This window comes from Solanum dulcamara, chromosome 9 (assembly GCF_947179165.1).
Source record: "Solanum dulcamara chromosome 9, daSolDulc1.2, whole genome shotgun sequence".
NCBI lineage: Eukaryota > Viridiplantae > Streptophyta > Magnoliopsida > Solanales > Solanaceae > Solanum > Solanum dulcamara.
This window is the reverse complement of record NC_077245.1, coordinates 4,893,181-4,913,953: the sequence shown is the minus strand read 5'-3', so window position 1 is coordinate 4,913,953 and position 20,773 is coordinate 4,893,181. Positions and strand designations below refer to the sequence as shown.

Sequence of the window (20,773 nt, the reverse complement as noted above, 5' to 3'; positions counted from 1 at the left end):
CTTGACAACATAGGAATTTTTTGGAGCAATGGCCTCTACTTGCATCTAATATGTTCTTTCTCAAGGTTAGTTTACACAGCTTGTGCTGTAGTGTTTAAATACCCAATTTTGGGACCACTATTTAAGTCATAGGTGATGTTCAATTTCTTTTTTGCAAGTTTATCCATTTTGAGAACAATTTTAGATATACACAATTGAAGTTGAATGTCTGTTGGTATGACTGAACTTCAGCCACATATGACCGAAGTATTCAGGTCTATTCGCAAGCATTTCTTGTAAATGCCCAAATTTTGACTAAAACGAGTCAATTCTTGTAACCGATAAACAATAGATCCAAAATGTTGCAAACTCAGAGCACAAAACTGCCGTCAGCATAGAATATCTCCTCGTTTTGCTCAATCGCCAAATCAACAATAGTAATTTGAACAAGGCCTTCACTTTCTGATCAAAGTAAGTTCAATTTCACTTGCATTACACATTTTCATTTTCAGATTTTGTCCATATATGAGTGTGTTCAAGTGATTATACCTTCTTGACCTCAATGAATTTGTGTGTCTTATGAGTGTTGGGTTTAATTGATAGTTTGAATGGGAAATTGATGGAAAAAGAAGTGGAGAGGAAAATGATATGTTCTCTCTTGTTTTATTAAATAAGCTTTGGTACCACATAGGCGATGGAAATGAAAAGTCTCCTACTTAAAAGTAGAAGGACTCCTTCATGTTGCTAAAGGGTCAAGAAGAGGGTCTCCCCTCGCGCCGTCATCGTCGTCGCTCGGCTTCGGCTTCGGCTACGGCTACGGATTCGGTCAATTGATATGATTGATAATCGCGACCCGCGACCCGTTTCTTTCCCGGATTAATTCAAAATTATTTCCCTCCGTTTTTCCAACAGATTTTTGAAAGGTTGCAACCTTGTCCGAAAAGTTGCAAAACTTTTTTCAACAGACAAATCTTTTCCCAACAGGTGCCTTTTCTTAAAAGGTGCAAACAGTCTATATATGTCTCTTAATCCTCAGAATGTTCGATACGAAAATTCTGAAACAACATCTTCTTCTTCTTCTTTCTGCACTTCCTAAATTCGTGTGATATACAGCCTTCAAGTGGTTCGCAGACACCAAAAAATTGCAGTACCTCTACTTTGGTGAGTAAATCGTTCTATCCTGGGAGGAAAGATTCCAAAACCTCGGGTACTTTGAGGGGAATAATTTTCTTAAGGACACACTGTGCAGTCAGTGGGCTCGATTTTGTTCTTGTATTAATTTTCCAGATTCTGTGTTTTATTACTTTTAGTTGTTGTTACTGTTTTAATATTTTCAATACAGTTTACTAACAATGAGTTATGTTCAACAACAACAAACAACAACATACCCAGTGAAATCCCACTAAGTGGAGTCTTATGAGTTATATTGATGAAATTTAATGAATTTTACTTGAAATTCATTAAGTCACACTTCCAATGTTTTTCAATAAACAAATAACTTTATGAGATAATAACTCTTAGTTGAGTGACAATACGAGATATCGAACTCTCTAAACTAAAATCTACTATTCAAAGTTTCAGTCATGGATTGCCGTCTGATAATGGGCCTTTGATATTGGAGACGCTTGCTATTTTTGATAATCTGATACTAGTTGTTAGTGTTGTACATGCATACTATCTGTTTGATGAAAGTTTGGGTGATAATGCAAGCTCTAAGAATCAATATGCTCTGTTAACAGCTGAATCCTCTGCAGTACTATAGTTAGCATTATAGAACTTATGCTATATGATGTTCCTTGTGCTTTGCTATATTCTTACTTCAAAAAATGATTTCTTCTTCTTCCCTGAACGATTCCTCTTTGTTTTTCGTACTTGTTATTATAAGGTTTCATCGCTAAATAATAGAATAAGAAAATTGGATCTGAAAAATGCTTAGTTATTCATGTGGAAGTATAATGGCGTACATTATTAGAATCTTGGTTAGGATCAGATTTCAGAAAGAAGTTTAACCATGTGTGGTCGTGGAGAACATTTTGCCAGTAGCGGCTGAACCTTTGGTGAAAGTGTGAATCCAGTCCCTTCGCTCATATCAATGATCTCCCTATTGGGTTTATCCCACTCAAAGCATTGAAGAAGTGAGCCTAGTGCCAATCCAATGACATGAATTGCTAGGTTCTCACCAGGGCAACCCCTCCTTCCTGATCCAAACGGGATAAACTTGCAGCCCTCTTTGACACCTTCAAAGCCTATAAATCTATCAGGGTTGAATTTTTCTGGCTCCTCCCATACCTTAGGGTCATGATGTATTCCCCAGGCATTCACTAATAGAACTGTTCCACGTGGAACTCGATAGCCTGCAACCTTGCACTCTTCTGATGAAAAGTGAGGCACAAGTAAAGGGGCTGCTGGATGCATCCGCAATGTCTCATTGATGATGCATCGAATGTAAGGAAGTTGAGACAAATCGGATTCATCAATTAGGCGGTCTTGTCCAACCTGATTGTCAATTTCAGTCTGTGCCGTCTTTAAAATTTCTGGATTGTCAAGCAAGTGTGAAAATGCCCATTCTAGTGTTACAGATGAAGTATCTGATCCAGCTTGGAGTAGGACCTGCATGCATAAGAAAACAGTGTATAAACTAGTTAACAACATTTAAAGGAACAGTAGATATAGACATAAACAAAGACACTCAACAGGGTCCCGGTCAATGATTTCGAAAGTACTAAATTAGCTTTCATTTCAAGATCTATATCCAAGGTAGGGTAAGGCACATATAAGTAGAATTAAAATAGTCAATATCACCTGCCTATACTATGTACTCTCTCCATTTTAATTTGTTTGTCTTAGTTTGACTTGACGTAGAGTTGAAGAAAGTAAAAAAAACTTTTGAATGTTGTGGACTTGTGGTCTTAAATATGTCATGTAGTAAGTTGAAACTAAAGAATTGTCATATTAGGAAAAAGACATTTTTTTTGAAACAAACTAAAAAGAAAAGTGATACAAACAAATTGAAACAGAGTAAATATCAATCTTGGTAAAAAAGCATTTAGATTCATCTAAGCATGTCTTTTTATTAAGAAACACCAGCAGTATACGAATTTGTGTTAAGTTCCATTTGAATCTTAACGCAGTATTAACTCAAGATAACGCAAGCAAAGAAAACAATGAAAATAATCTTCTGAGTGGATCTTCATGTACAAAAATAAAAACAAAAACATATAGATCATGTCTGATAGTCTTACCAACATTAGGTTTCTAATTGTTTCATCTGTGTAGTATTTGGGGTCTGTTTTCTGTAAATCTATCAAGACTTCCATGATTGTTTTCTTCTTCCCTGCCACAACCTCTGTTGAAGAAAAAGAACCATTGGTCTTTAATCTACGATGCTCGTCTATTTCCTTCTGCATAAAGTTATCTCTCTTCTTCTGTAGTTCCATCATCTTCTCCTCAACACTATGCAAACCAAACCATCTCATAAATGGCAAGAAATCCAAAATATTAGCCTTTGGGATTGTAGTTATTGTATCCTTTGATATATCCTGGAATAGCTTAGCTTCTTTCGAGTTCTCTACTTTCTCTCCATAGTATCTTTTCCCTGCAATCATTCTTGATATCACATTGAACGTGAAGTTAAAAAGAGATGATTTCATCTCCACAATTTTTTCCGAACTCTCTATGGAGACTCGAAAGAGTCTACGAATCAGGTAGTTTATTTCATCAGAACGGATGCTTGATAGTGTCTGAATTCTATAGGAAGATAAAACTTCAAGAGAGGAAATTCTTCGAAGATTTCTCCAGTGCTCTCCATAAGGGGACCAGGCAAGGCTAGTAAAATTATACCCGAAATACTTCCCACTGAGAAAATCAGGACGATTGGCAAAGATGATGTCATTTTTAGTAAAGCATTCTTCCGCTGCTGAAGGTGATGAAACAAGGAGGACAGGACGAGAGCCAAATTGAAGAAACACTACTGAACCATAACGATTCGAGACTTTGAATAAAGCTCTATGGAAAGGTTTACCCAATAAGTAGAGATGGCCAATGAAAGGGAGTGCTGGAAATGGGCTAGGGGGAAGATTTTGTAGCTTGTGAAGAAAATGATGACTGATGATATAAAGAACAAAGAACACAACTGGGAAATACAAATAAAGACTGTCCATGGATGATCAGAATTGTAGTATTATGTCTGATAATTATCTAGATTTATTAGCTTGTATTATGATCTATACAGCTTAGACCAGAATAAATAAGTATTATTAAATCTTGGTTTTGTAGTCTAAATTGAACAAGAAGTATCTTGCAGGCTATAGGTATTTGTTTAATCCCTAATAATGTAGGTTAGTTGTAGAAATTTATTTTTTATAGAAAAGTTATCCTTGTAAACAAAGGAGGAGGAATTAAATACTAGCAAAGTAAACATTCAATAAAGAGGACTTTTGAATTTATTTAGGCAATGAATGATTGATGACGAATGCAAGACGCACTTTTTCTGGATGTACTCTAATTTAGGTTCATTTGTCAAGGCTAGACAACATAGGATTTTGTTGGAGCAATGGCCTCTACTTGCATCTAATATTTTCTTTCTTAAGATTAGTTTACACTATGTACAGCTTGTGTGCTGAACTGTACAAATATCCGATTTTGGGATCATCATTTAAGTTGTAGGCAAAGTTTAATTTATTTTATTTTTTTTGCAAGTTTATCCATTTTGAGAACAATTTTAGATATATACAATTGAAGTTGAATGTTTGTTGGAATAACTGAACTTCAGCCACATATGCCCGAAATATTGTGGTATATTTGCATGCATTTCAGCCACATATAACATATGATGTTTGGCCTAAAAATCTTAAAACACTTCAGACAATTATTTAGTTGGCATTGTCCATGTTTAAAGATTGTTTAAAAACGATATTGCAATTTTGTTCTGATGTTTGGCTTAACGGTCCCAAACTACATACATTTTTGTCTGATGTTTAGTCTATCAGTCCCAAATTTCAGACATTTTTATCTTGACAGTCCCAATATGGGATTTGGCTTGAAGTTTTACTGATGATACCTTTTTATTCATTTTTTAGTTTGAAATCAACCAAAAAACAAATAGAATTTTTCGGCAATTTACAACATAATAAGCCATGAAGCGGGAAGTAGAAGAATAAGCATAGGAATTTTTTTTTCTTCTTCTGAAGCTCACCTAAATCATGTACCTAGAGCCGTGAAGGGTGGTCGATTGAACGATAATGGAAACATTCGTAATGAAATTATTGATTTCCAAAAGGGAAAAAATCACCTAATTTTTTTTCCAATTGTAATTTACATCTCGATTTTTCATAGTTTTCATCGGCTTCATTGACAGTTAGGTGATGGCAGTCCACTTGCATATGCATCTTGATTTCAACGTTGTAATGGCATATATATGCTACAGCTTACGTTTTCTTCTTTTCCTGTATTTATTATTTTATTTCAAGGTTGATTGTTTGTTTGTGTATTGTTACTGGTTGATATATAGGAACCTAATGTATTTAATATGGTACTGCAGAAATCTAGTATAGTTGAAAAACAAACTCACTTGTCCTTTTCCTGTATTTATTATTTTATTTCTCTTTTCTTCCATTTGTTTTCTACTTAATTTATTTGAAGGAAGCATGCACCTTACGTGATTGGGAAAAAAAAGTCCTAAATAGATTTTAGCTTGAGATAACATGGTGGGGACCCCTAACATCTCTAGTCACTAGTAATAAATGTCAAATTTGTTAATACGCATGCATAGCAATTAAACAGAAAGTCAACTTCTTTTTCTTTTCTTTTCCCCACCCACCCACATCTGCCCTTTTTGGCTAATGAGATAATTATGGATCTCAAACTATTCGATCATTTGATTTATAAAATATGTAAAAAAAAAAAAAAAAAAAAAATATATATATATATATATATTGTATGATTTATACCAAATATACATTAGTATATATATAATATACATATCTGTATAGTGTATACATATGATATGTTTTGATCATATTGATAAGTTAGTTGGCCGAGCGATACATTGGTTAAGAGTTTTGAATCAATAATTCCTCAAAAGTCATTGTTAGTATGTTTAATAAAGTTACTGCTTTACCTTAGGCCTCAATTAGAGCCCCGAAATAACCTAGACCAATAGGGAAATTTCAATTCATTCGGCCTTTCGATACAATCAAATAGAAAGTCCCAACGGCGCCATAATCTAGGAGTCCAAACTATGTGATTGAATAAATCCTCCTGCGAATCAAGGACTAAGGTTATAATAATTCTCAAATTATATGTCGATCATGTGATCATGTCAAATAAAAGGAAGGCAAAAAAGTCTACTAAATTAAATTAATAGGAGAGCATAAGGAACAGATTAGGATAGAAGGCTAGTAGGGATAAAATGGTGTCTTAACGTGTGTCGGTTTAGGGTGGTCGTAGGTCTAGGCTTGCCTTTATAGTTGTGTTGCTATTGCCTTTGATTATTGCAGTACTTTGCTATAGTTATTGTTCTTGTCTTGTAAATTTTGCATTGCATCTTATTTTATTTTTATTTTTATTTTTACTTTTTATTTATTTATTTTTATTTTTATTCATTTTTTTTATTTATGCTATATATATTATTTTTTTCACTCGTTCTTAGAACTGTGACTTTCGAGTCGAGGGTCTTTCGGAAATAACCTTTCTATCTCCATGAAATAGTGATAAGGTCTGCGTACATCCTACCTTTCCCAGACCCCACTTATGAGATTCCATTAGATTGTTGTTGTTGTACTTCATATGTTACTCTTTAAGTTTATATCTCTTATGTTTAATTAATTCAACAACCTCTCCAACTATAGAAAAGACTCCTTTTGTGGATAGTTGATGATTACTAACTTGCTAGCATGGAGTGCAAGTATTATTTAGAGAAAAGACATAAAGCCATTATTGAAGTTATTTCGTTTTTACAAAAAGACATCTTAATTTTGCGAGCGTCTTATGCCCCCCCTAAATAATTTTAAAATAATATTATTGCCTCATTTTTTGATAAGCCCCATTTTTTTGAAAAAAGAAGTAATGTCACGCACCAATTATTACTTGAAATGTGTTAATTTAAATTAAAATATTTTTTAAAATTTTAATTTTTTCTTTATTCTTTTTTCTCTCTCTTACTTTTTGACTTTTTTCCACCCTACCCACCCCACTTTCTAGCCCCTCCCCTAATTTTCTTTCTTTCTTCTTCTTCACCTCCCACCCTCACCCCACCCCACGCTCCACGTTCAAGCCCTCCTCTATTTTTTTAATTATTAGAATTGGTACAAAACTACCATCCATCTATCTTTCTGCTCACAAATACCCTTGATGTCACCCTTTTGGGTCAAAAATACCCTTGATGTTAACCCTTTGGCTCATATTTGCTCTCAGTGTAATAGTTTTCCTAAAGTAAATTATTAAATATTTATTTACTATGTTGTCTAATCTGATTAGTCCAAATTTAAATCCTTCTCAAATAAATAACACAAATCACATATAATTCATATTTTGACTTGATACGCTTGAAAATAATATTTAAAAAAATTATTAATTTCATGATATTTTTCTATTGGCCTATTAAATTAATACCCAATTTATTATAACCCAACTCATAACTGGGATCCATCTAATATTCGCATCTAAATGTCCATCTAATTAAAAAAGATTATTATTTTTTATTAACATATAATTTTCTATTAATTATCCAATTGTCTTGTCCATTCCATTTTTTTAAAAAAAAAAAATCTCTATTCTTAATTAGGATTGAGAGTCTCAAACTTGAAATGAACCTATATGTTTATATTCTTTTAATTTATATTATTATCATGGTAGGGTAGGGGTGGGGATAGGAAAAATTATTGTTTTTTATTCGTTTATTTTGAATTTTGGGTACACACAAAAGAAAAGATGCTATTAAATTATCTTTTATTGAACTAATTATTTCTATATGAATGTCCTCATTATTTTTCCTCTTTTTTTTTCTCCCTTATTTTGCCATAAGTTTAAAAAAATTAAAATTTAAAATGATGGAAAGATCTAAGAAGAAGTTTAAGAGAGAGGAAATGAAGAAGAGGGAAAGGTGATTTTACCATGAAATTCAAAATCAGGTCAATCTTAGTAGAGCTCATATATTAAGTAATTGCAAATTATTTTAACGGATTAGGGCCTAAAATACCCTTAAACAATGGGATTTGGTAGAATATTGCCCTCTCATCCACCTAATGAATGTGGACCGTTAGAAATAAGGGTATTTTTTAGTCAAAAGATTGACGCCATGTGTATTAAGGAGTCGAAAGGTGGACGGATGGTAGTTTTGTACCAATTCAAATAGTTAAGGGGCATTTTATGCCCTTCTCCGTTGAATAAAACCTGGTCAAACCAAAAAATAAAACCAAATCGATAACTAAATAGATTTTATTTGGGTTTGGTTTAATTTGGTTTTACATTTTAAAAATCGATAATATTTGATTTGATTTTATTCAAAAAAATCAAAGAAATAACCAAATCGAACCGATAAAATTATATACATATATTTTATAATTATACATACATAATATATTATTTTTATGAACAATTTTAAATACCTTATATATTTTTTCATAAAAAAATTAGTTATAATTTATTTATGAATGAAAAAAAACACCTGAGACGAGAGCATTTATCTTATTGGTTTCATGTATATGAGTATTTATGACAGTTTTTGGTGGGACTAGAAATGTCACTATCTCTTTTTTGTCTAGGCTAAAGTGGTGAATTTTGAAGTTTTCTTAATAGTAAATTCAGTAATGCCAGCCGTTCTAATTATTCCTTTTTTTGAAGAATCATTTTTTCCATTTTTGTGTATGATTTTTAACCAAATAATTGAATCGAATCAAATAGAAACTGATGAAGATATATTATATTTGATTTAATTTTATAATTTAAAAATCGATTCAATTGATTAGATTTTAAGTTTGACCAATAAATCGATTCAAATCAAACCCATCATTATATCCGGCCCTTTTTTAAATCCCGCGCATGAAGGGAGCTTACTGCAATGCCCTTATTAATTTGACGAAATGAAAGTGATGTAATTCCAGAATTGTTTAGCAAATGAGGCATTGTCCACTCCGCCTGAGGTGTTACTTCAAAGGCGTCTGCCAAATAACATATCAAATTGGTAAAATTGCTTATTTATTATGAATTGCTTTAATTCTTAGCATCATAATAATACTTGTCATGAAATTATCTGTGTAATTACTCAGGATTTGTTTCTCGTAGCTTTATTAAAAATCACTATCATGATTCTTTCTCTGTTTTCTTGTTGACAAAGTTGTTGATTATGTAAGATATGACCCAATAATAAATATTGGCAAAGATGATATCATTCTTTACATAAGTATTACTCCCTCAGCTTCAATTAGTTTGTCTTACTTTCCTTTTGGTCTGTTTAATAAAAGATTGTCTCTTTCCAAATTTTGCAACTCTTTAGTTCCAACCTTCCACAAGATTAAAGGTCGTATTGGTACATTAAACATATCTTTAGTTTAAGTCCACAGACTCTTATGTATCCCTAAACCATATTTTGTGGGATTACATTGAGTATGTTGTTGTTAAAGCCTACAAGATTCAAAAGTTATTCTTTAAACTATGTGTCCAGTCAAACTAAGACGGCTAAATTGAATTTGAGGGAGTATTATGCTGCTCAAGGTGATGAAACAAGGAAGAAAGACCTAGAGCCATAATGTAGAAAGATAACTCGTCCATAATGATTTGAAGTTTTGAATAAGGCTATGTGGAAAGCACGCAAGCTGGTCTGGGCACCACACAAACATCAAAAGTCCTTGTGGAAAGATTTACCCAACAGGTTGAGGGAAGGTTTTATAGCTTGTGAATAAAATTGGTGATTGATGATATAAAGAACAAAGAACAGGACTAGGAAGTAGATATAAAGACTCTCCATTCAGAAAGGATAAAGATGATCAGTATTATGTCTGATAATTTATCAAGATTTAACTATGCTAGCTTGATTTAAGATCCTTGCAGCTTAGACTAAAATCTTTTAAAACATCTAACTTTGATTAGCTAAATTTAGCAACAAGTCTTTTTTAGGCCAGGTATTTGTTTAATACATGATCATTTTTGTTAGTTTTCAAACTTAAACTTTTTATAAGCTGTCCTTACTGAACTTAACAAGAAGGAATTAAATTAAATGCTAACAAATTGAACCTCCCCAAAATACGGCCGCCTTTGAATTGATTGTGTCATTGATTAGTTGTTGACGCAGGGAAAGACGCAAGGCCATTTGGATCTTCCGGGAGCAATGGCATTTTCTTGCTTTTACATTTTGATTTAGACGTTTTATATATATGGTATATGATATGATACATCTTATAGTTTCTCTCTTTAAACCTTTATTGTTTGTTTGTGTATTGTCACTGGCTGATAGGAACGTAATCCATTCAATATGAGACAGCCGAATTCAGGGTCTGCTGGCTTTTATGGTAGTATTGTTTATCTTATTTCTCCCTTTTTTCTTGACCAAATTCATATAAAGGAAAGTATTTTTACTTATAGAAACATTCTAAATAAGCTTAGCGTGAGATAACATGGAAGGGGCCATTACATTAAGGACTTTCTGCTAATTACTTAACTCTTATTCGCTTTAGAAGAAGTTTAACAGGAGAGATATGTCTAACCAGATATGCAAATCCTGCTGTGAAGCAAAGTCCAAAGAGTCATTTCATTTATACTTTGTCAGTGGAAACATGCTAGCTCCGAGTACAACCGGTGATTATAAACAAATGTACAAGTAACATGTTACTCTCTATTAATTTAAAGGGATGAGAATTAGGAAGGAACACCTTGAATTTTCACATGAAAGATTACCGTGACTAATCTTCTTCAACTCTTTTTTGGTTTTACTTTTGCCTGACCAGTCTTGAGTACTAGGCAGATGAATGCAAATCAAATTTGAGAAAGAAGAGGCACAATAGTTATTCGAGGATGAAAATTAAACATATGATTATCTTATATTCATCTCTAAGCACACAACTTTGTGGTCAAGAAGTTACAATTCAAACTGTGAAGTCGAGAGTTTGGATCTAAATGTCTTCTTGGTCACTTTATACACTTGGACTACCCTGTTCTTCTATTATTTTGTGAAACAGTTCTGGTATTTGCCTTCCAAGATGCATTATAAATTGCTGTGGTCGTTTGGTCAACATTGCCTATGCTCCTCCTGAACTAATCAGCGATTCAAATTTTTAAATTCACGGATTCTCTTCTGATAACGGGCTCTCTGTTAAAGATGCTTTATTATCCATAATTTGATACTAGCAGACGAGTCTTTTGAGTATATGCATGCATACCTCTTGTATACAAGTTTTAAGACTAGGTAAAGTTTGATCATGCATCTTGTCAACATACGGACACTTGCAGTATTATGGTTACTTTCATGTCATTCTGTTGTATGGAGTTCCATAAGCTACTATTTTCATGCTTAATTATTAGGAGTTCATTTTCGTTTCTTTTTTTGTGTTGTCCTTGGTGTACAATACTTTACACAGAACAGAGCGGAGGCTATAGTTGGTGATCTAGGAACTGAACCTACGTTTCTTTGTTATGAGTTCATGTCCCCACATGACAAGGCAATGGAAGGTACATTTCTTTGTTATCTCTGCTTTGTGCGGGTACATATTTTGCAGGTATAAATTATTTGTGCACATAAATTTTGCCACTATCTGCCACTGTTTCTCGTACTTGTCATTATATTTCCTCACCAAACTCACTTGAACGAAAGAATAAAGAAGTCGGAATTTGAAAATGCTTTTTGGTTTGGAAATAATGGGGTACAATTATGGCCAGAATCATAGTTCAGAAAGAAGTTTGATCATATTTGATCGTGGAGAACATTTTGCCAATAGAGGCTAAACCTTTTGTGAAATTGTGAATGCAGTTCCTTTGCACATATTAATGATCCCGTGGTCGGGATTTTCCCACTGCAACCTCACACTCTTCTGATGAAAAGTGAGGTGCAAGTAAAGGGGCTGCTGGATGCATCCACAATGTCTCATTGATGATGCATCCGTTGTAAGGAAGTTGAGCCAAACCGGATTCATTAGTTAGGTGGTCCTGTCCAACATGTTTATCAATTTCAGCCTGTGTCTTGTTTAAAATTTCTGGATTGTTAAGCAGGTGTGAAAAAGACTATTTTAGTGTTACAGACGAAGTGTCTGATCCAGCTTAGAGTATGACATGCCTGCATATAGACTTGTCACAACCAAAGGAACACTAGATATCAACAGAAGCAAAGGCACTCTAAAGAGTCAATGAGCTTGAAAGATCCAAAATAAATTCATTTCAAGATCTATATCCAGGGGAAAGCATAAGTAGAATTAATAGACTGCCTATACTATGTAGCAATCTCAGTAAGTAACTAGAGTTCCTCTAAACATGTCGTTCTATCAAAAATCTTACTCATAGTACCAGCAAAGAAAATGAATGTTCTTTAACAATGGTTATAAAAAGATCTTTTCACATGCAAGCAAAAGCATGTAAAGTTGTCGAGAATAATCTCAGGGGATCTTCATATACAACAACATATCCAGTGTAGTCCCACAAAATGGAGTCTAGTAAGAATAGGGTGTACGCAGACCTTACCCTACCTCGGAGATATAGAGGTTGTTTCCGATAACCCTAGGCTTAAAGGAAAAACAGTCCAAAACAGTCTAGAAATTATGTGGATGTGTCTGATATTTTCTTGACAACATTAGGTTTCAAATAGTTTCATCTGCATAGAATTCGGGGTCTGTTTTCTGTAAATCTAGCAAGATTTCCATGACAGTTTTGTTCTTCCCTGGCTACAACTGAGAAAATCAGGGCAATTGGCAAAAATGATAAATCATTTTTAGTAAAGCATTCTATGAGAAACACAAAAGATCATTCCGACCAGTCATCTTGGACTCAGTCTGAATACTAGGCAGAAGAATACAATTATGCCTCAATCCAAACAAGATCAGGTTTCGTTGTCAATATGGAAAATTGAAAAAATAAACTTCTAAAATTTTCTTCAAAAGCTACAGGGAGGAGGGAATTTAGCCCAAAACGTCTAAAGTTAGCCCTTCTATTGAATACATAAATATACTAAAATATTTGTCATTTAATAATAATAATTTTTTCACTAGACACTTATAATACATTTATAATACAGTTTTAATACAATTTTAATACATATTAACGAAAATAATTTATAAAAAACTCATATAATACTAGTTTTATTCATGGATAATATATTTATCACACTTTGAGAAAATAGCCAAAAGCCCCCCAAGCTATAATCGGATTTCCAACTACACACTCAAACTTCATCTTATTGAAATTATCACCTCCCTAAATATTTATGTGGCAAGGTGAGTGTATTTACTCTCTTTAAGAGAATGAAGACCAAAAACAAATCTTAAAACTTTATTTTTCCCTTTTGTCCTTATTTTTCATCTTACTTTTAATTTTTTATAAAATATTTTTAAAATACATTTGACTTTTTGTTAAACATAATTTTTTTTACTTTTCTCTTTTATTTTCTTCTCCTTACGTTTTTTTTCTTTTTTCTTTTTGTCCTCTCTTTCTCCTCAACTCAACACTCACCCACTACCATCTCCTCCACCTTGAACCACCACAACAACCTCATCAACTCATCATCTTATAATAATTTCTTCTTGATTTGCCTTACCATTATCCACCACTAATACTACAAATCACTATTAAAATCATCAAATAATTATTAAAATAATTACTCATGTTATCGAAAAAATCAAATTGTCATTAGTTTCACTGCTTCAAAAAAAATTGCACAAAAAAAAGACAAAAAAAACAGAAGAAGAAAGAATGGAAAATAAATTTTAAAAAATAAATTTATTGGACACCTTCCATCATAAAATTCATTTAATTACTAAAGTCTTTTTAAAAAAATTATCAAAGAAATTCAGTTAATTAAAACCATCATGACTGTAAAACAATTTTTTTGATCAAGAATTTCATAAAGTAAGCTAAAAATGAGTTATGGGTATATGATATGGATCTTCATCCATTTTTTTTTATTTTATCAATCTCATATTAGATCAAAATCAATACCATTAATCTACCTCCTCGCTGGAAAAGAAATTTCAATGAATTTTTTTTTCTCTTTTCTTTTAGTTATTCTATATAAATTTTGGATCAGTAACATTCATCAACCTTCAGATCTTATCTTCAATTTGTATTATTGTTTGGTGAAGACCCAAGAATTTAACCATCGGCAACTCGTAAATAAAGTATTGCAAATTTAGTGTGATGAAGACAAAGAAGGAACACAAAAAAAAATAAGAGGAAAAGAGACGGGTAATTAAGCTCGTTAAAGTGCTTGAAGAATGGTATAAAGTGATGAAAAAATAAAAATGAAGAATGGAATGAAAAACAAAAGAGAAAAAAAAAAGAAATAAAGTAAGAATAAAGATCTCTTTGTAATTAATGAAAAATTGGATACAGAGAGAAAAATAAATATAAAAAATAATTTAAAATGACAGCTGGCAGCGAGTGTACATCACTACATGTTGAGAATATGGTTGTCGGTTTTAGAGTGGTATATATTCTGTTTTTAAAAAAATCAGGGGGTTAATAGGAGGACTCTCTTAAAGTATAAGTGTATAATTGAGAATTTGGTAATAGATTGAGGTAATATATGACAGATATCTCATAATATTATTATGTATTGCTATAGATGGTAATAAATAAAAATTATCGCTAAAATCGATAATTATTTATTAAAAAGTGTTTTCCCCGGCTTTTTTTTTTTCCTTGTCAGATTGATAAGGTTGTTGAAGCTAAACAAAGAGAGGCAAGAGAAGGGTCATTACTGCAGGAATGAGTGAAAATAAGTTATACTCTCCACCTTTGTTTTAAGAATCAAACTTCCCCTCCTAGTCAAATCATTTAAATTGAAAGAGACCAAGAGATACTTTTCCTTTTTCTTTTTCTTTTTTTGAAGTGCCAATTTTAATTTACTAAGAAGCAAGGGCCAAGGAGTACATTGAGATATAAAATGATTCAAAATTGATACATTGACATAGATGACCAATATGAATAATATCCTAGTTTGGTCATGTCATTCGAGACGAATTGTGTTCAAATCTGAGAAAGAAGATTAGCCATTATGGGTCGTGGGCTACACTTAGCCACCAAAGGTTGAGCTTTAGGCAAGGTGAGTCCAGTTCCTTCAGTCATATCAACCAATTCATCGCCAATCCGTCGCCAATCGAAGCACTGAATAATACATCCCAATGACAATGCAACCATTTTAACAGCCAATCCTTCTCCAGGACAACTCCTTCTTCCAGAACCAAAAGGCATCATTTTGTACCCATCTCTTACACCTTCTAGTCCTTCAAATCTTTCTGGTTTAAACTTTTTTGGTTCATCCCAAAGCTTAGGATCATTGTGTATAGCCCATAAATTCACAATCAACATTGTACCTCCAGGTACACGGTAGCCTCCCACGGTGGTCTCCTCAGACGACTCGTGGGGGACTAACAGAGGTCCTGCAGGGTACATTCTGAACGTCTCGTTTATAATGCAACGTAGGTAAGGTAGGTTGTTTATGTCTGACTCGTCGATTAGACGTTCATGTCCTATACGTTCGTCGATTTCAGCTTGTGCCTTCTTCAGTGTTTCAGGATGGTTTAACATCAGAGATAAAGCCCATTCCATTGTCCCAACTGAAGTATCAGTCCCTGCTGATAATAGTACCTACAAATATCAAAAGATTTTAAGTTTTATGCACCGCCAGTATAAAGTAACAACATGAAAGATAAATATTTTTCACTAAGAGAGTTTGGAGTTTATTGAGCTTATTTTTTAAGTATTTAATTATATTTTAGATCTAGATGAACATACTTCAAATTTTAAATGAGAAAAATCATAGGAATTTTGATGAGATATTTTCATACAATAAATGGGACACAATTGTTTTGGACCCTAAAAGTATTTAATTCAAATTGATGCAACAACCAAATACAGCCAATCCATGTTTATTTCTAAGTCAAAAAAGTAAAGTTCAAATATTTTGAGTGGTGAGCACTGAGCAGTAATACTGTACACTAGCTCAAGGACTACCTTATAGTAACGTGGCGATATATGTGAGTAATATAAACAAGGACCATATATTAGTGGCGTCATTTGCGCTTAATCTATTATCTTTTAAGGGAATATTTGACTAATACTCATCTAATAGGCTACAAATCAAATTGAAAATACGTTACATTTGGTACACCAAATCCTATCTTTCCAAATTGAAATTACAGTATTTTCGCCACAGTACTTTTAATACAATGATTTACTTTCCATTTTTAATTGGATTTTACTTATTGAGTTATAGGCACTCGAATAAAGAATTTTGTACTTCGTACTATTAAAGTATTTAACCTATTGTAGAAAGTTCTTTTATCTTATATTTTTTTAGGTAACTAATTTTACTTATTATGAACATTACTCTTTCTCTATCTATCTATTTTTCTTTTCCTTTTTTAAACGCATATAGTTTGACCAGTGGTAGGTCTTCATCCATGGGAGTCTCCAAATTGGCATTCAACTTTGTACTAACTTATTGATCAAACCATGAATTATAGCATATTAATCAATTTATTTTCTTTTGGAACACTCCAAGAAAATCCGCAGTTGTTATTCTTAACCGTATTAGGTGAGTCCAGTAGGACGAGCTTGCGGGTTTATTCCGGGTTAATGCAAAATTAAGGATTAATGCAGAATTGAAGTAACTTACAAGCATAAGGCTTCTGATGATTTCATCTTTGTAATATTCCGGTTCCTTTTCTTGCAGTGTTAACAATACTTCAATCAATGATTTCTTCTTCCCTTGAATCTCTGAATCAGTAACAGTTCCTTCCTTCTCCATTCTCTTTCTGCAATCTTTGATCAGTTCCTGCATAAACTCGTCTCTATTCTGTTGCAACATAACTAAGCTTTTCTCCAATTTCCTCACCAACAGCTTCAACGCCGGCAGAAAGTCCCCTACATTCGTCGCGCCGCCGATCCTGAAAGTCTCCTGCACCATTTCTCTGAATCTAGTAGCTTCTTCGATGTCCTCCACATTTTCTCCATAATATCTGTCGAAAATATAATTAAGTAAAAATATATTTTCTCTTACAGTTCAAAATTCAAACTAAGAAAAAATAGTCACACAATTTAATATGACATCAAAATATACAAATATGTGGGTTACAATCCCATGGATGGATGGTTTATTTATATCGACTTGAGCAATTTTCTCTCTTGAAATAATTTTTAGAATTGAGTTAGATCAGATACCATATATTTACATGATATAATAGCCAGGGCCATCCTATTTGAACTTCCGATCCATGTTTTAATCAGATCTAAACATGAAAGAGGTGTTAGAGTGGGTTACGGTCTATCTTTAGAGTCTCATCATCACTCGTTACTAGTGATGGAGTGAAAAAAAAAATTGAACTTCCACCTTAAATCAAATTTTGATTCATCTACCTTTTTCCGGCAATTGTCCTCATCATGACATTCAACATCAGCTCAAAAAACATAGACTTCATATCCACAGATTTCTCAGCCATAGTGGAGGAATTAATCCTCCTAACCATAGATTTCACTTCATCCACGCGAATTCCGTGAAGCATTTGAAGACGATGAGTGGAAAACATCTCAACCGAAGTAATCCTCCGCAGATTTCTCCAATGATCTCCATAAGAACTCCAAGCCAACGAAGTAAAATTATAACCCAGATGTTTCCCGGCCATTAAATGAGGGCGATTCGCGAAAACAATATCGTTCTTCGTTAAACACTCTTCAGCTGCCGCCGGCGATGAAACCAAAAGGACTTTTCGAGAACCGAATTGGAGGAGAAGAACAGGACCATGTCGATCGGAGATTTTGGCCAAGGAACGTTGAAGTGGTTTTTTGAAGAGATAAAGATGGCCAATAATTGGGAAAGTTAGAAAGGGAGCTGGTGGATGATTTCGCAATTTGCGTAAGAAATGCTTGGTGATAATGTAGAGAGCTAATAGCAGAGGAGCATATAAAAATGGAGTAAACGTGTGATTCATTGTGAATGGGAAAGTGAATTTGCTTTATTTGTGTGGTTGGCAATTGGGAGCATATTGTTGATTTGAATTTATATTGTTTCTTGGGGTTTAAATGGAAGGCTTGTGAGCATGGATTATGGGGTCAGTTATTTTTTACCAATGTCCTTGACTTTTCTTTCAATTTTAAACATTTGAATTCGCATTGCCTAACATCTTAAAAGAGAAATAACTATTTATTATTTGTCAGCTTGATGCCCTTTCTTGGATTAACTTATTTTTATTGGTTTTTAATTTTTAATTATTTTTTTAGTTTTGACAACACAAAAATTAATTTTAACCACTTTTTTAAAGCTGAAAAGGTAAAGAAAAAACAGAAAGCTAAAGTTGGGGTTCCTGGCTTATAGCTTTTAACTCATAAACCACTTTTAAAAAGTCAATTCAAACATCTTTTAGTTTGTTTATAAAAGAATGTGATCTTAATATAATTAAAAATAATTTAAATTTAAAATCTTTTTTGTCTTTTATGAAATAATTTATAATCACATAAATATCTAAGGATGGCTTCATATCACAAGTTTTAAAAGTTTTTTTTGTTCTAAATATCGTGTCAAGTAAAATGATGTCAATTACGAATAGAGTATACTATACAAGGTTGAAGAAAATATTACAAATTCTTAGCAATATTTTATCAAAATAACAGGCAATAGCAATAAAATATATAGACTTTATAGCACAAAACCAATTCCAATGAATCTCTATCCATTAAAGTAGGGATGCCAAGTAATTGTCCTGATTTTTAAGTAAACATATCAGACATATTCATCTAGTCCTTAGATCTTCATCATTTCTTTACTCTTGCAATCTGTCATATTTGTATATTTTTCTAGATGCGAAAACTGCGGGAAAAAACATACTCATTACGTAGCTTTTGCATATTAGCATATGGAAAAATATCAGGCATATTATCCACCATATTTTAAATCATTAAATGGGGGTAAAAAATTTCTTACGCTCGGTATTTACATTAAGCCAATAAATGTTTGACATGTGTTTGAACGTAGATTTATATTATTTATCTATAGTTAATTACTATGCATTCACATCTTATTATATCACTTAACTGTAATAAATATAAGCACCCGACGATTGTATGGGTTAAAACTCGGATTTGACAGCGAGATGAATCAATGGACAATCGACACGTGGAGATTGAAGACATATTAGATATGACACAACAATGATGACACCGGTCCCAACACATGAGCTCATCCGGACCCATGAGGTTGACTCGCCTGGTCTTGGAGTTGCAAGATCGGGAACACACCCGTGGCTGATCAAAATAAGTAGAAACTGCAATTGTTCCCGAAGAATTTGTGATCCTCTTCAATAGTCACATAATCAAGTATTTAACAATACAACATGTAAATATATATCATCGTGAAAAGTGAAATTCCCACAAACACATTTTCTAAGATTTATCATCTGATCGTTATAATTTGTGTGTCCTTAAATCACGAACGTTAGACGATTATCAATTTTTATGATTACTAGCCACCACATCTATTTTTAGGCTCTTTAATTTCCGACTTCTATATAGACGACCCAAAGAAAACTTTAGTATGCAATAAAAGTTGTCAGCTAATCGTCCTTACGTTGATGAGATATTTTGGTGGTCCTTCTTTATTGTAAAATAATTTTTATAATTATTATTGCATTAAATGTTGTGGTCTTTATTTTTTTATTAGACAGGTAGGTGGTGGTGTTCATTCTTTTATCTTTGATTTTAAGATTGTGGATTCGAATCACAAAAAAGTGAGAGAATCAAGAAATTTTAGACATAACATGGATTGTGCTCTCAGGAAATTTTAGACATAACATGGATTGCATGTCTCGCTAGTACTAATCCACTCATTTATAAGTTCAATTTATTTATTTTAGACAATTAAAAATTAAATGTCTCATAAAAAATCTTAGCAATTTTTTTTTACATGTTATATATAGTCATAATAAAGAAAAATAATAATTTTATAAAGTACTAAAACATTATAAAAAGATCAAACAAACAAAAATTTTAAAAAGTTAGTAAAAATTAAATGGGTTAAATTATGATTCGCTCTTTAGACCATTAATTTTAATTCAATTTAATTCAACTGAAATAACTTTTAAACAAATTATTTATTAACTCAATCTATTTTAATTTATCTAAATTTAACTCAACCTGACCATTTGAACGAGCAAACCGTCACAGTCGCTGCCCTTGAATAATGGAAGTTTCCATTTTTTTTAGAGATGGCAATGGAGCTGTGGGGGGGGGGGGGGGGGTTAAACCTGCATAAATCCACATAGATTTTGCCCTTCCCCGCCTCGCATAGCATAGCATTAGCATAACTCTTTATTTTTTCTCCGTTGTGCTCCACCCCGCATTAACCCGACCTGCATATACCCGCTCCGAAGAGCTTCAACATTCTTTTGCTGCAAACAAATACATGCGCAGAGATGAGTGAACAAAATGGAATCGTTCCAGCACGAGAGAATCAAAAGATTGCTTATTGCTAGAGGTGTCAAAATGGGTTTTCACCCGTGAGGCCGATTTAATCTAACCCTAAAATTAAATGGGATTGGGCTAAAAAAATTTAATCCATTTAGGAATGAAATTTTTTAGTCCAGCTTCATTTGACCCGCCAGCCTCA

At 32.9% G+C, this 20,773-nt stretch overlaps 2 protein-coding genes across 2 annotated transcripts; both read right to left on the bottom strand.

Moving 5' to 3' along the window:
- Positions 1-1,897: 1,897 nt before the first annotated feature.
- Positions 1,898-4,240, bottom strand: LOC129903097 (cytochrome P450 81Q32-like). Its single transcript, XM_055978586.1, has 2 exons — positions 3,222-4,240; positions 1,898-2,589 (listed from the first exon to the last, which is right to left on the bottom strand). The coding sequence occupies exons 1-2, from the start codon at positions 4,137-4,139 to the stop codon at positions 1,966-1,968; spliced, it is 1,542 nt and encodes a 513-aa protein (XP_055834561.1). The 5' UTR covers positions 4,140-4,240; the 3' UTR covers positions 1,898-1,965.
- A 10,769-nt stretch (positions 4,241-15,009) lies between these two features.
- Positions 15,010-18,233, bottom strand: LOC129903186 (cytochrome P450 81Q32-like). The gene is made up of 3 exons (XM_055978689.1): positions 17,533-18,233; positions 16,793-17,135; positions 15,010-15,762 (listed from the first exon to the last, which is right to left on the bottom strand). The coding sequence occupies exons 1-3, from the start codon at positions 18,102-18,104 to the stop codon at positions 15,142-15,144; spliced, it is 1,536 nt and encodes a 511-aa protein (XP_055834664.1). The 5' UTR covers positions 18,105-18,233; the 3' UTR covers positions 15,010-15,141.
- Positions 18,234-20,773: the final 2,540 nt, after the last annotated feature.

Coding starts and splice junctions, on each gene's coding strand:
- LOC129903097 (XM_055978586.1), bottom strand. CDS start 4,139: ATGGACAGTCTTTATTTGTATTTCCCAGTTGTGTTCTTTGTTCTTTAT. Junction 2,590..3,221: donor CAATTAGAAACCTAATGTTG/GTAAGACTATCA, acceptor TTATGCATGCAG/GTCCTACTCCAAGCTGGATC.
- LOC129903186 (XM_055978689.1), bottom strand. CDS start 18,104: ATGAATCACACGTTTACTCCATTTTTATATGCTCCTCTGCTATTAGCT. Junction 17,136..17,532: donor AGGACAATTGCCGGAAAAAG/GTAGATGAATCA, acceptor TATTTTCGACAG/ATATTATGGAGAAAATGTGG. Junction 15,763..16,792: donor TCATCAGAAGCCTTATGCTT/GTAAGTTACTTC, acceptor TGATATTTGTAG/GTACTATTATCAGCAGGGAC.